Source organism: Montipora foliosa, chromosome 11 (assembly GCF_036669935.1).
Source record: "Montipora foliosa isolate CH-2021 chromosome 11, ASM3666993v2, whole genome shotgun sequence".
Classification (NCBI taxonomy): Eukaryota; Metazoa; Cnidaria; class Anthozoa; order Scleractinia; family Acroporidae; genus Montipora; species Montipora foliosa.
The window spans coordinates 49,911,866-49,926,865 of NC_090879.1; the positions used below are offsets into that span (position 1 = coordinate 49,911,866).

A 15,000-nucleotide genomic window follows, 5' to 3' on the forward strand; every position below is an offset into this window, starting at 1 on the left:
GGTGTCAGATGTGTTCAGAAATGCAGGTAATGAAATGCATATCAATTTTCAAATGTCCACTTGCTCTTCTCCCAAATTCAACATCACCAGTGTCCAATGATCAGACGTCAGTGTCCCTGAAACTATGCTCCTCAAGTAACGATTGGAGGATACATTTACCCAACCTAACAATGTAGCATCTAATTACTGTACTGGCATTTCTGGATATACATGTAAGTGGATTGCTGTGGACGTAACGAGAACGAAGAAAGTGCATTGGGAAAGTTTGGACGAGCATATGATTAGAGTACTCCATGCTCGTTGGCACAGTACAGTAGTATGTCACAAATGCAAACCATGAAAACACATCCAACAGTGGTCAAACTAACCTTTGTTGTAGGGCCCCTTGCCCCTGTACATCTGAGGAAACTGTTGTGGTGCAACCATCACCACTTGCTGTGAATATGGTGATGCACCAGGCACTGAGGGAGGTCGCATAGATGTTGGAGAGAATGGCTGTGCTGGAACCACTGGGACGAACTGTGCTGACTGAGGAGACGGGGTAGGCTTCTAAAAATAGAGCAAATTTAGAGACTTGTCGTCAAGGGCAATTAACTTGTGGAAGCATCACTTGTATCTTCCAATGTCATTGTTACTCTCATGCTGACAGAACTCCCTTATTTCCCATCCCCTTACCTTCCCATCCCACTTTACCTGTACCTCCCCACTCTATCCCTCTACCTCTCTCCTAACAGTTGATTGTATGCATTACAACACACTTCCTCCATGAATGCATACTTGTCAACTTAGGCCACCATTGCAATGTAAAACTTGTTTACATGTGACACAATACCCAAAAGCTGCCAGGTTCCTTGTTTAAAGCCTAGCTCTGGTACAGTGTTGTTTCCTCATGGGAAAAAAAAAAAAACTTTGCTACACACTGTCTCTATTCACCCAGGAGTATTAAATGCATGGCAGGGACATACTGAGGGTAACCTTTTGATGGCATCTCAAAGAAAAAATGAGGAGCCCTTTGCACTCCTATAACCACGCCAGCTCAGCCGGGGTGCCCAGCACAGCAATGAATAACTCAGCCATGTTTGCATAATTAAGAATCAACCATGCTATGACACTTTCAAATAATTAGCAACCGTTTTGCGGAGCGTAGTACACGATTTGTCAATAATTACATACTGAATCTCCCTGCTCCACTTTCCCCGTAACGCATAATGAAGAATTAAGCATCATGGGACTAGACCATAGGAAATGAAGTAAGCATAACTTTGCTTGATGTTAGACTTTTACATACCTGAGACTTGGGAGTACATTTGAATTCTTTGGCCAGCGGATTCAATTTCGATTTTGCTAAAATGCTACAAAAGACAGACTCTGCATTATTTTCATGTTAACTTCGTAAACTTTTATAACTTTGCACACTCTGAAGTTCAAGTTTCAACTATCGCAGCAATAGTTGGCAGACTTAAAAGCAGAAAGTGAAAAAGGCGATCAAGATCAGACAATCACAGTGCTGGACGTAACCCTTAAATCTATTCTGCTGCAGAGACTGGCAGCAGTGAAAAACTAAAGCAATCATTGGAATTTAAGTTTCACAATCATCAAATTAATGACGGCCCAATAAAGAAAATTAATGTGCTACTGGTATTATGCATATTTCATAATAATTATTATACATTGTCAATTGACTGGTTATAAAGCTCTGGAAACTTCAAAAGAGAGAACAATGACATCACACTTCATGTTAACTTGGCTCTGACCATGCCAAATCTACTGACCTTGGTTTACAACTGAGACCTAAATACATTAATCGAAACTTTTTGATTGGCTCTCTTTTAGAACAAGGGTGTGGTTTGTGCAAGGTCAGGGCCAAAACAGCAAACAAAAAAATAAAACAAAGAAAATTGTCGAGTTTCATAACCATCTCCATAATAATGTTACAGTACATAAGTACTGTTTAAGGACGTTCGCGCCAATTGCTACTGCGCATCCTTACAGCGCACGCAAATTCACATGCCATGTCATGCATCAAGTGCGCGCTAAGTACTACAATGAACAATGATAGGGGAGATGGCCGTTGCTATAGCTTTGCTTGGATTTAACGATCTTGGATGTTCGGTGACGCCTACTTTTCTTTTCAGAAACAGATTTTATTTACAATTATCTCTACATTGTCCAAAAATGAACAAAAAGTCAATGCAAGAAGTTAAAAAAAATTCAAGATTTCTGAGTGAAAAAGGGGATCAATTCAAGATTTCTGCCCTCAGGACATGGAATCCCGCCATCTTGCGGCTGCAAGGCGCATCAAACTATGGTCGCTAAATGCGAACTTGTTCTTTAAGGAACCTCAACAGTTAACTAAATTCACTTGATGGGTCCAAGGTTTTTAAAGGACATGAAGGTCGAGAGGGTTGCACCTGGACCATAAGCAGCATTTGCATCATTGACAATCACTAGACCATCGAAGCAAGCCGAGAAGCAAGTGCGAGTTTTCATAATAAATTATTTAAATAGATACCCATCACCAAAATTGAAAGCTAAACGGTTTAAAATGGGTGCTTAAGACTTAAATATTTGTAGATCAGCGCTATTCGGAATGGGTGCTTTAAATTAAACACTGTTGATCAGAGCTATACGAAATACTTGAATACAGTACATGGGAATATCACGAGATGTCCAATGTCCCTCTGGTCTATCCCTTATAGCATTCACCAGTCGATAATGCTCAGCAGATACTCCTTAATGATGTGAAACATGAACAGCAATGGTAATAAGGAGAATGACAATACCTGTCTTCAGGAGATTGGGATGTTTTGCTTTCTCCAGCTTTAACTGTTTCAGGAGGGGGAGTTTCTGAAATTTAATCCATACAGAAAATGAAAAATTAAAATGATAACATCAACAATGATAATAACAGTAACCATGAGTTATGAAATTTTCTGTGTTGCAATTTTTAACAACCAATCATTCTTGCTTATTCACAAAATTATTATTTATTTATTCAACCAGAAAATGAAATCTGCATCTTCACACCACAATGCAGAGTAGATTTTGAGGGATGAAATATTGGATGCCGGGTTGAATTATCGATAAATCAATGTTTAAACATTGTAAATCATCTATTAACCTCCCCCCTCTCAAATAGCCCCCACTTTTCAGGTGAAAAAAGGTATTAAACCCCTCCTCTCTCTTAAGCCCCTCCCCCCACCCTCTGCTTATTCTTCAGAACCAAATCAATAAATGATACAGTGTATTAATAATTATTAATCAAGACAGCAACACTTCGAGTGGACTGATCCATTCTGGTTTATTCACATGCTGGAACTTCGAGTTTTTGATCTTTGGCTGCATGACTTCCAACTTCATGAGCGTGAGCTTTTCCACTTTGCCATCAAGTTCTTTGTGGAGAATTGATGCCATCTTCTGGTTGTTAGAAAAAGCAGTATAGCAGTATAGCACCCCAGAACCCCAGGCCGTCCTCCAGAAACCTCACTCCCAATCGGTAAAAACTCTAAGCTACAACCTTCATCATATAAGCCCTCCTCTCTACATGCATTAAGCACCAACATCCCATTCACATGTGCCAAATAGAGGATTTACAGTAAAAATCCATCAAATTAAAAGCAAACACGACTCACTACTTGATGAGGAAAGAGCTTGTTCTGCAGTCTCAGGTTCAGCTGGTACTTCTTTTACTTTTTTAGGTTTTGCCAACTATCACATAGTAAAAAAATAATAAGTACTATAATAAGTACATGTAACATGACATTAAAATACAGCCGTAATAATAATAATAATAATAATAATAATAATAACAACAACAACAACAACAACAACAACAGGTTTTGAAAAACATTTAAGAATAAAGAGTATTGAGATAAAAACATGACGTTTCTGCAACGACATGTCACCATTATCAAATGCAAATTATTGTAAGTTAGGTAATGTTATATAAAGGATAGAGTGGGAAAATACTTTAGAATAAATGCAGGGCTCGAAATTAACGAAAAAATCCAGTCGCATTTTGCGATAAGATATGAAAATTTAGTCGCAATTTCGCAAATTTTAGTCGCAAAATCGCCGCGCTGCATTGTGTTGTCAGTGGTTTAGCAAAAAATATGAGCCCGCAATACTTGTGTGTAAAGAAACCGCTGAAAATGGCGAATGATCGAAGAAATGGAGCTGTGCACGTAACATCGCAGCTAAATTACTCTACAATTACGCTATCTTCAGAGAAAATTCACAGCGAGAAACAAAATAATTTTGTCATTTCTTTATTTATTTTAGCAAAAGTAGCAGCAAAGTGGCAACTGCTAACCCTTTTGTTTCGAAACAGCGAAGGTGACAACAAGTCGCAAATTTGCAACTTCTCTAGATATTTTAGTCGCAAAGGGAAAAATTTAGTCGCAAATGCGACTGTATTGGTCGCAATTTAGAGCCCTGAAATGAGGTGGGGATAAACAAAATAATGAACAAAATTTAAACAAACAGCTTCACCGGAATGGAGTCATTTTGAGAGTTCAGAGTGGGTCTCTTTTTTCTTATTAAGGACAGTGCCTACTAATTCAAAGATATTTTTGCGTGGTTTACTGAATGTGCGGGGAAAGCTGATCTTAACAAGTGATATTCAAATCCAAAAAGAAAATTGGGGGTAACCATGCTTTTTTCGACAATAATTAATCAACAATATTTGTAAAAAGCTTTAAAATACAAAGCTATGAACGGCATTCTTTTGCAAATTGAAGCTTAATTACATGTATCTCTGAAAAATGCATGGTTACCCCCAATTTTCTTTTTGGATACCAAGAGCACTTGTTAAGTTCTGCTTTCTCCGAATAGATTTGAACTGCGCAAAAATATTCCTTTATTAATAAGCATCGCCGATAAGAAATCCGAGTGTCTCGAGATGCGCAATAACAATAGTAGGCACCGTCCTTAAAAGCATCTTATAAATAAGGCACTCAAACTTTCCACTGCATTTCTTTAAGGTGGTAAATTGCTCATGAAGATTGTTGTATCTTTGGTTGTGTTTGTCATTCAGGTATTTACCGATGACAGAATATTTATGCTCCTCAATGCGCAGGTGGAGATGACGGCTTGTGTAGCCTATACAATTTGAATCACACAAATTACATTGAAATTTCATACACAACGCATTGTTGATTTACAAATGCTGAAAGGGCTTTGTTTCTGTAACTTTCAAATCTTCAGAGACTTCCCTACTAGTGAAAACTGGTAGTAATTCATGGTTGATTTATTTCCCAAGGTCGCTCAGTTGCCTGCGCATGGAGTGGGTGGATTTCTGATCTACAGTATGAAAGGCAAGGTTATTAGTAAAGGGCTGTTGAATGGCTTAATACGGTTTTGGGTTTGGTTTTGGGAGGCTTGAGATCTCTTATAAGTAGAATCAATAAGCCGTCATCTCCAGCTGTGAATTGAGGAGCATAAATATCCTGTCATCGGTAAACACCTGAAGGACAAACAAAACCAAAGATCCAACAATCTTCACGAGCAATTTACAAATTGTACCACCCTAAAGAAATGCCGCGGAAAGTTTGAGTGCCTTATTTTAGGAGCAAGGATGGCACAGTCGGTTAGTGCGCGGCCTTGGTGCAAGAGGTCCTGAGTTCGATTCCCGGATCTCGCATCCTTGTTTCGACTCCTTTCCTTTCCGGGTAGCTAGTAGCTTTAAATACCCGTAAAACGGAGCACTGATGGTGAGGGGGAAGTAAAATGAGCGCACCGTCGACCTCAGGTTTGTCAGTGATTAAAAGTTACTGTTACGAGTTATCGACGTTAAATAAGGTCTACTTTACTTTACTTTACTTTACATTTATGAGATGCTTTAATAAGAAAAAAGAGACCGACTCTGAACACTCAAAATGACTCCATTTAAGCAAAACTGTTTATTTAAATTTTGTTCATTGTTTTGTTTATCCCCGCCTGATTTATTCTAATGTATATAACGTTACCTAACTTACAATGATATGATTTTGCTTCATTTTCTAAACAGAAATTACAGATGAATCAAATAAACTTATGAAAAGAGCAATGTCCTATTAATTTTGTGTAGCTTTGTTGAAAATCCATTCCTCTGCTTAGGAGAGGTGAAGGGCTCACACTTTGATAAGTAGTTTTGGGAGACATAATTTTTTCCTGAATGTGCATAATCCTTTGCTTTCTTCATCCAGAAAAAAACTGAGACAACACTAGAGTGACTGGTAAAGTCATAATGATATACTACAGATTTAAACAATGAACAAAATGATACATGAAATAAATCATATGTTGAACATCAGATATAAAATGAAGTGAAAAATAAAAAAATAAAAAATAAATAAAAAAAAATAATAATAATAATAACACCAACTTTATTCATTCAATAGAATGAAAGGGAGAGATACCAGAGGTTATCCCTATACGAAGGTATCCGCCCGGATGTTATTGATCTAGAGTCGATTTTGATCCTTGATCCTCGATTTTGATCCTTGCAGTTGTGAACGCAATTTTAGAAGTTGCGTAGAGAAGCCTGAAAAATTCAGGACTTCATTGGGGTTTGAACTCATGACCTCATGATGCTGGTGCGATGCTCTAACCAACTGAGCTATGAAGCCACTGATGTTGGGAGCTGGTCATTTGTGGGTTCATATGTTCACACGATGAATGAATCAATGAATGGAATGATAGATGAAATGAATCATGTATTGAACAGCGGATATAAAATCAAGTGAAACTATGATCCTTGCAGTTGTGAATGCAATTTTAGCAATTGCGCAGAGAAGCCTGAAAAATTCAGGATTTCAACAGGGTTTGAACCCATGACCTCACAACTTATTATTATAAGAAATTCAGTACATACTGTACCTTAAAGTTTGAGGAAAATTCCTTAAGATCTGCACATAAAAAAATATTTCAAAACATTAGGATAAATGCCCATTCATGCAGTACAGTACATGTACAACAAGGACAAAAAACATAAAAATATAATTAATAATGCATGCCATTAGTTTCAGTTAAAATTAATCAGCTATCGCATTCAGTGGTTTCAGTAAGTACCGACAGCCAATGTGTCCGCTACTTTACACAGAAGTAAACAACTTTTCGCCCCTAAATCGAAAAAATTAATTGCAGATTCTTTCACACATACACGTAAGATTAAAAATACATTAACCAGTGACAACATGAAGTCTTCTAAACATGACCACCAATATTGCATTTGGGAGCATTCTTTTGAAAATGGTGTGTCCACAGACACCCCTAAAGGGGTGGGTGTGTTTAACTACACACGATCAAACAAACCAGTCGTAGTTATAACTGGAAGCATTGACTGGGACAAAACAAAAGAAAACAACGTCAAGAGAAAAATGCTAATGAGGCCACAATCAAGTGAATAACATTTGCTCAAATAAGTTCATACAGAAAATAAATACAAAGATAAACGAGAGTGAAAACTAAAAATTAACAGAACTTTAACCTTGTCCAGCCTTCAGGACCACAGAGTAGAAAGAAAAGGGGTGCTACACAAGTGACAGAAAATCCATGAAAATTTCTCCTCTAACCACGCTATCCTGACAGCACTCACATCACGTGATCTGAGATGGCGCAAAAATAGACAATTTGGGCAAGCTTCAGCTGTCGTCAGTTACACGGTGGTGAGGCTCTTTGATGATACAGTCAGTAGTTGGTTACTCTACTCAAACAAGCCACCAACTTGTAATTTTATTTAAAGCCTTGCGCATTACAATGTGTGTACCTTTAATGGCCTCATTCATCACAGGACTTCTACCAGAAGATGCATCTTCATTGGATAATACTTTGCTTTCATTGCCAACTCTGCTGTCAGCAGTTGAACTTAAAGCAACACTTCTGCTTGTGCCACAATTATCCGGCTGACAGATTAGAACAAACAGTTTTTATTTATTGTTGAGAATAACCCAACAAGCACTTTCAAAAACTACAGCAACAAGAAAAATAAGAAGTGTGTCTACATGGCATTGAAAATAATAAAATTATTTTGAAGGTGGGTCTAAAACACAGATCACATTCCACTGATTACGACAAGAAGTCCCTGCTCCACTGATGAACAGCTACTGTAAGCCAAACATTTCCCCTACACCCGAAAAACTTTGTTGTAGAGCGATTAGGACTAGGAGACACTCTTTGTGTTGTTTACTTATCTGTAGCACAGTGACATGTACACCTGTGTTTTAGACCTGCTGCTATTTGGAAAGAAGTTCTTTGCCAAGTTTTTCGTCAGGAAACAACAGCTTTCAATAACACTTTCTTCCTTCCCATTCCGGGCAGACCAGTTGATTTGATCAAGATACAAAACAAACATCTGGCATATACAGGGTTAGGGTCACAACTGGTACAAAATACAGGTACAGTGTTTACGCTCATGTGACCAGCAGTCATATTTGCATACTAAAACAAAAGGAAGAAATTTTCATAAAACTAGAGTTCAATTCCCAAAAGAATATTTCACTCCTCCAACATGGCTGCTTTTTCTTTGTTTCTGTCCTCAAATCCCAATTATACCAGGGCCAGGAAGCAGCCTGCCAGTATAATTGAAATTATATAAACAAATGAAGTGAGGAATATATGAGAAGACATCAGGTAGAAATCCGATTACATGTGCAGTATTTGTGCTTTGAACCACTTTTTAACGCTGCAAGAGTCTGTTCCTTGTAGGGACAGGTCAAAAATTATAAATGATGTAATCCCATCATACCCCTGTATGAGCACATGGTACCATGATCCTCTGCATCTTTTTAACACTGTGTTCTATTTAATGAATTGGGCAACAAAATTAATGGAGTATAAATAAATTATTATACTTACAGTGCTGCAAGGGGAATTTGAATTTACAGCGACCTCTTGCCTTTCAGCTACTGAAGTAACTGGAGGCGAATTTGCTGAAAAAGATGCAATTTAGGGTCTACATTATGCACATTACATGTAAACTGTGCTCACACTCAGTTGTTTCATTATTGTGAGTAGTGCACTTACAGTGAAAATTGAGCCTTGTGTTTACTCAGTACTATAATTGGTTTCCAGCTTACGGGTGTACCGTAGCACTTTTTCCATTGACAACTGTAATTCTTAGCCTCTGTCCACACTACTGCATCTTTGAAAACCTCCATTTATATACATAATCGTCCCCACTGAATGATCGAAAACTGAGGTTTCAAAAACGGAGGTCCACAAATATGTAGGTTTTTGAGAATGCTTTTGAAAGTGGAGACTTTAGAAAAGGTGGTCTATCGTTCTAGAGTGGAAGGCAAAAACGGAGGTTTTTTTTAATACATATGACGTCATAACCTCATGCATGCCTCACAGTTTCCCGCGCACCAAGATGAAAACAAAGCCTGGTAACAAAAATCCATCTTTAGATCTCCGTTTTCAGTCTCCAGTGGACGGCCGAATACGATGTGAAAACGCTAGTGCGGACGCAGATCTTTTTATCTGTTTTCATGAAGCCGGAGGTTTTTGAAAACGCATTAGTGTAGACGGGCTCTCAGAAGTAACCTGAAAGAAAAGGAATTTTTGTTCATGAAGAATCATCTGAATAGAATTTTTAAAAAATGTACCACTGTCAAAATTATTTAAATTCGTAAACGAGCGAATAGGCGATGTGTCGGCCGTTTTTGAGCACCTTTAGTTGAAACTCAGGATACTATTTCCTCAGTTTATGGTAGCCTCTCTTTTGTTCAATTTTTTGGCCACTAAAATATTCGAGCTGGCGACCAAATCTGAAAACTTAGGGCCCGCTGGCCCCTAGATTTTTTCCTGAAAGTTGAGCACTGAAATGACATCATGGGCTGGTTTGATTTGTGAAAATAAAGCTACTGTACAGTACAATAATTACGTTTCTCCAAAAATAATGCACATTTGCTTCTGGTTTGTATAGCAGAATCTTGAAAGGTAAACTTACTTGGCAATGATGCCAGAGCTGTCGTCTTTGGCCTAATGACAGATGCAAAAGTTTCTTCCTCAGTGCGTCCACTGTCAACTTCTTGACGGTGGCTATGGCCATATGACTGTGACAAAAGAACAAAAGGGCTTGCTTGAGTTAACTTAACCCACTGACTCGTGGGAACAAGAATTAAGAGATATTACTCTGTCCAACTTGTCAACTGGGAGTTTCCTTGAGGGGTCAATAGGTTTATAGTCACTGCTAAGCTTGAAGAAAAAAAAGCATTGAAAATTATAAATGCAACCAACCTGTTCAATCTCACGAGCAGTCTGCTCTGCTCTAAGCTCCATTTCACGGGTGCTGTCTTTTGGGAGTGGCATTCTGACACACAGAGAATAAACGATATCAAAGAAAGATCTACACTCTGGTGAATGCTGTAGAAACAAACAAATTTGGCCCATGTCTGACCCTTTCCCTCTATAAAGAGCCACTTGACCTTTTTGCTTCTAAAAATGCCAGTCATGGTTTAACCATGTGTAATGCCAGCAACAACCAACAAAACCTTCAGGGGTACGATTGACCAGGTTTGATCGTAAGTAACCAGTGATTTCCCACACCATTTGTTCAAAAGCCAACTAACATTTATCCACAATTTCCTTGTCAGTGGGATGGTTCAGGAGTCAATCAGTTTATCTTGTACTTTTATGTTGTAGAAAACCAAAAGCCTACTCAATTTCAAAAGCTAAGAGTCTCCTGGAATCTTTGTAATCAGAAAAAAAAAACCCCAATAATTCAAGTTTTCTGTAATCCAGGGATAACTTAATCAGGCTTTGAACACATGTTCCCAACACAATTATAATACTTGAAGGAACAAGAGAATACTCACGTATATTGCTCCAGGGTTTCACTGTAGGTAGAAGTGACTCCAAACTTTTCTTGATTTGTTTTGAACATTTCATCAGCTGACCATCCATTCTGAAATTAAATGTTACACACATGGGAACATAAATGTACACATGTATGTCAACAAATGCAGGTACTTTAATTAGATGCACACCAATTTAAGAAGGTTCCCTTGCCTTGCTCTCCTCCCCAAATTCAACATCACTCATTTATAAAATGCAGACAAGTTATGACCACGAGTCACCAGTCAACCTCGAGCCAAAATCGAGTCAGGCTGAAAAAAGAATTTAAATTTTCTCTTCTATCTTCCAGTCCAGTTTTATCAGGCATCAAAGGTAATTACTAACTTTGCTCCACTTGGCAAGGTCACGAAAACGAACTAAACCTTGACATTTCTTTTGCGATTCTTGGTTATGACTTCAATCAATTTCCAATAATAACTAACAGAAATTGGATGTGACAACATGGGAAATGTAGTCCTTGATTAACTCATCATTTGACAGGAAAGGATTTTTTCCTTCGAAAGTGGTACAAAATAAATTTGCATTACCTCCATTCTCGCAATGATTTTCACAGAAAACTAGAAACGACTTTACCCACAAAAATGATTTTTGCCGTTCAGGTCATGAAGCAAACATCTTTTGAAGGGCTAAATCATGGAAATAAAACAGTGGGAAACCTTTTTTTTTTAATGTGAGGCAAGAGGATAATGGTAAAAGACAACAAAGGTAAGGGCAATTTGAAAACCACGTAGAAAGAGACTGATAAGGGCAAAATATAGGATCATGTGACAAGAACAAGATGGCAGATAGCAGAGTGTAGAATTGCTACACTTCTGGTGAAATTCATGTCGATTGAAGCGTGACTGGTAACTGAAGTGATCACGGAGAGTTGTATTTCAAACTCCTAATACCCTCTTGCAGTACTAGTGCCTTAATAATGACAAGGCCTTGTCCAGTTGCTGAATTAACTGTGAGTCTGTGAGCTGGACATTTCCCTTAAGAAATGCCAGTAGTTTGGATCCTGGACAAAAATTCTTCCACCTGACTCGATCTTGACTAGGTTGACTCATGACTTGTGGTTGACTCTGGCTCCCGGTTGACTTGTGTTGCAGCAAAACTCAATGTAGACACCACTAAGTGTCCACAAAACTCTGCTCTCTAAGTAAAGACAAACTGCTGGATTTATCCCAACATAAAAATAATGCTAACCCGAACAGGTACTGTACAGTACATGTACCCCATTGTTGCACTTTCCCCAAAATCTTACCAGTATTCCATCAGCCCTTTGAGCCCCAATAATTAAACTGCTAACTTTTCTACTAGTCAATGGGAAACCACTTACAATTACTGCATAAATTTGTTTAGGTTAATCATTCGATGTGTAGCAATTCTTATTAAAAATAAAATTGACCCCTTCTCCTCATGAGCATGTTATCCCTCTGATGGTGTACAAAGGAGTCACGTCATGACAAGGTACAAAAGTACATTATGTCAGCTCACTTCCCTGCAGGTCATAATTACATTGTACATGTACATCAGCACATCAGTGCTGAGTTCACAACACATTTTGATGTAATCTGCGCATCACCAAAAAACAAAACGATTACAGAAAAATGACTGCATGGAACCTAGTTTTAAATTAATGCCCTACGTGTAGCTTCAAAGAGTCTTCTGCAATGTATAGCTTAGTGGTAGAACATCCAAACTAATTGGAAGGTCATACTGTATGTTCGACTGCTGCAGAGGAGCCCTCTGATTCTTTTCTGTGTATTCTTGAGTCACCATTGAAAAAATATCAAGCCCCAGTTGTTCAAAGGGTGGATAGCGCTATCCGCCGGATAAATCACTATCCACTGAATAACTCAATCAGTTCTCCTAGTGTTTGTCCGCCGGATAGCATTATTCACCTTTTGAACAACTGAGGCCAGCTCTTCAATGGAACATGCTTGTTACATCACAACTCAAACAGCCGTACATGCAAATTCCATGCAATTGTCAAGTCTTGCTGTGTTTACCAAGTTATTCAATACCTTCACATCGACTTCAACTTCCACATCACTGCTTCCAAATTGAGTTAGTCTTTGGCCCATGACAATGAAGCTTACAGCCATGACACTTAATGCCTTCCACTGAATGAAGAGCTCATTGACTCTGATGATTTTGATTACAGTCACTTAACAGAGATGGCTCAAGCCAAAGCCTTATACCACACTTGAAAATGATTTTATGCCACAAAGGTTTCAATAAATCAAGAATGCTATCTTTTTTAAGCAAAATCCAGATCAATCATCACAATTAATGATTCAGGTGTCCACCAAGATAATGACATGTCAGATGGTGTGTGAAAAAACCATTTTGGTTAAAACAAGTTGCTGAAGAAACCACACTAACCAAGCATCAAAATATCAAAAGAACTAGCAACACTCTACACAATGGCCATCTTGGATGCTTTAAACATGATCAATGACCTAAGATAGCAAATGGCTGGTATGGTCAACCATGCATGGCCAAATCAACAGGTTCTAACCACCAGCTTATTTACATTGCTGAAAACTACAACCAAACACAGGCCGAAAAACAATCAGCTACTTGCAAGCTTACAGGTAAACAGTCATTTTATCTGTGTGCTTAAACCCACCAGACTCAATCACATGAAAAATAAACCATAAATTATAAGAAAACAAACCAGTAAATGTCAGATACAAAAAATGACTACTACACTAATCTGTTCATTTCCTTTAATTTTGAAATAGAAACAGAACCTTTACCACTTTTATGTTATCTTCTAGGCCTCCACCGACACGTGGATCTCCTTCCTGGGGTACCCATTTCTACAAAGTAGCAATAACAATGCAAATAATAAAATATTTAAAGGGAGAGCTATTCTTGGATATCCCCTCGGACTTCCCATCAATAATAATAACTACCTGTATTGATCCAGCAAGGGTATTTTATGCTATTAATTAAACTACATGTAATACAATGATGTTACTATAGAGACATGTCTGTATGTTAATTTATAAGAAAATTCTTCACAGGAAGGACTTTGGACAGAGTCATTTTGAAAAGAGGTTGAAGAACGTAAATTATAAAGAGCCTTTTGGCTAGTAGCTTAGAAATGGCCTACTTGGTATTTTTGGGGGGTCATTTGCATTAAAACAATGGATATTCAGTTCACTTCAAAGCATGATAAAGTCCTAAGAGTAAATACATGCACCCTGCGAGCAGAGCCTCCTTTTGTCTTTTTCTTCACTGAGGAGGAGAAAAGTAGGCTCTGCCCGAATCGCGTCAACTCTTTGAAGCCGCCGCAGGCCGAGCTTCTGGACTAGTCAGTCTTGTTTTCTCTCATCAAACCGGTTATTCCAGTGCGAGCGTCCATTTAGTGACAAAACCGATGGTTATAATTGAGCCCGCTGTACCATGAAAAACCAAGATGGCGGCGAGATCTGGCATATTAGGCTTGGGTTCGAGACTGTATCCTGGCAACATGCAGCGCATATTCAATAAAGATCTTACCCGATTCATGCAGAGCCTTTCTCGAGAAAGCCAAAATCGAGCAAGCAAAAGAAAGGCTCTGCTTGCAGGGTGAAATACATGTAACTTGTATTTTTTGTTGTTGTAAAGAACCCCCCAAATGTATTGCATTATGGGATTGAGAAATAGTCTATTTGTGAATTAGACAAATCAATCTCCTTCATGATACCCCCTGAATCTTGTGCCAAAAGTGTATAATACTGTGGATATAATTTATTGCACATGAAAAAGTGACGTCAGGTTGATCATAAGATAAGGAGCAGTATAGTCAGAGTAAACTACCACCATGCCTTCTTGAGACATGATGGAACTTATCCTCATCTGATAATCCCTAAACCATTCATATTGATGACCCCAAGAATGATGCGATCCAAGGTTCACCAGCAGCATTTCATAACGACAATACCAACTATGACACCAACAACAACGATTGAGACGGAGACTACAACAATGATGATGACAATAATAATAATAATAATAATAATAATAATAATAATAATAATAATAATAATAATAATAATAATAATAATAATAATAATAAATGGAGGGGCTGTTCAAATGCAAAAAAAAGGAAAAGAATTATGTACCTCAAGGGGTCGCTCAATCGCCTGACCGTTGGTATGCTTTGAGCCAGCAATTGCCTCATCTGTA

At 38.1% G+C, this 15,000-nt stretch overlaps 1 protein-coding gene across 2 annotated transcripts in view; it reads right to left on the reverse strand.

Annotated features, from left to right (window-relative positions):
* Positions 1-15,000, reverse strand: part of LOC137975861 (ataxin-2-like protein) — a 35,959-nt gene that overhangs the window by 7,997 nt on the left and 12,962 nt on the right. For both annotated transcript variants that reach the window (XM_068823063.1, XM_068823062.1), the window contains exons 7-18: positions 14,937-15,000; positions 13,584-13,646; positions 10,797-10,885; positions 10,219-10,291; positions 9,929-10,034; positions 8,836-8,909; positions 7,748-7,883; positions 6,859-6,887; positions 3,633-3,708; positions 2,784-2,847; positions 1,289-1,352; positions 369-549 (exon numbers count right to left, since the gene is read on the reverse strand). The exon at positions 14,937-15,000 is cut by the window's right edge and continues 7 nt beyond it. In XM_068823063.1, coding sequence (XP_068679164.1) covers positions 369-549; positions 1,289-1,352; positions 2,784-2,847; positions 3,633-3,708; positions 6,859-6,887; positions 7,748-7,883; positions 8,836-8,909; positions 9,929-10,034; positions 10,219-10,291; positions 10,797-10,885; positions 13,584-13,646; positions 14,937-15,000 — 1,019 coding nt within the window. The remainder of the gene's footprint in view (positions 1-368; positions 550-1,288; positions 1,353-2,783; positions 2,848-3,632; positions 3,709-6,858; positions 6,888-7,747; positions 7,884-8,835; positions 8,910-9,928; positions 10,035-10,218; positions 10,292-10,796; positions 10,886-13,583; positions 13,647-14,936) is intronic.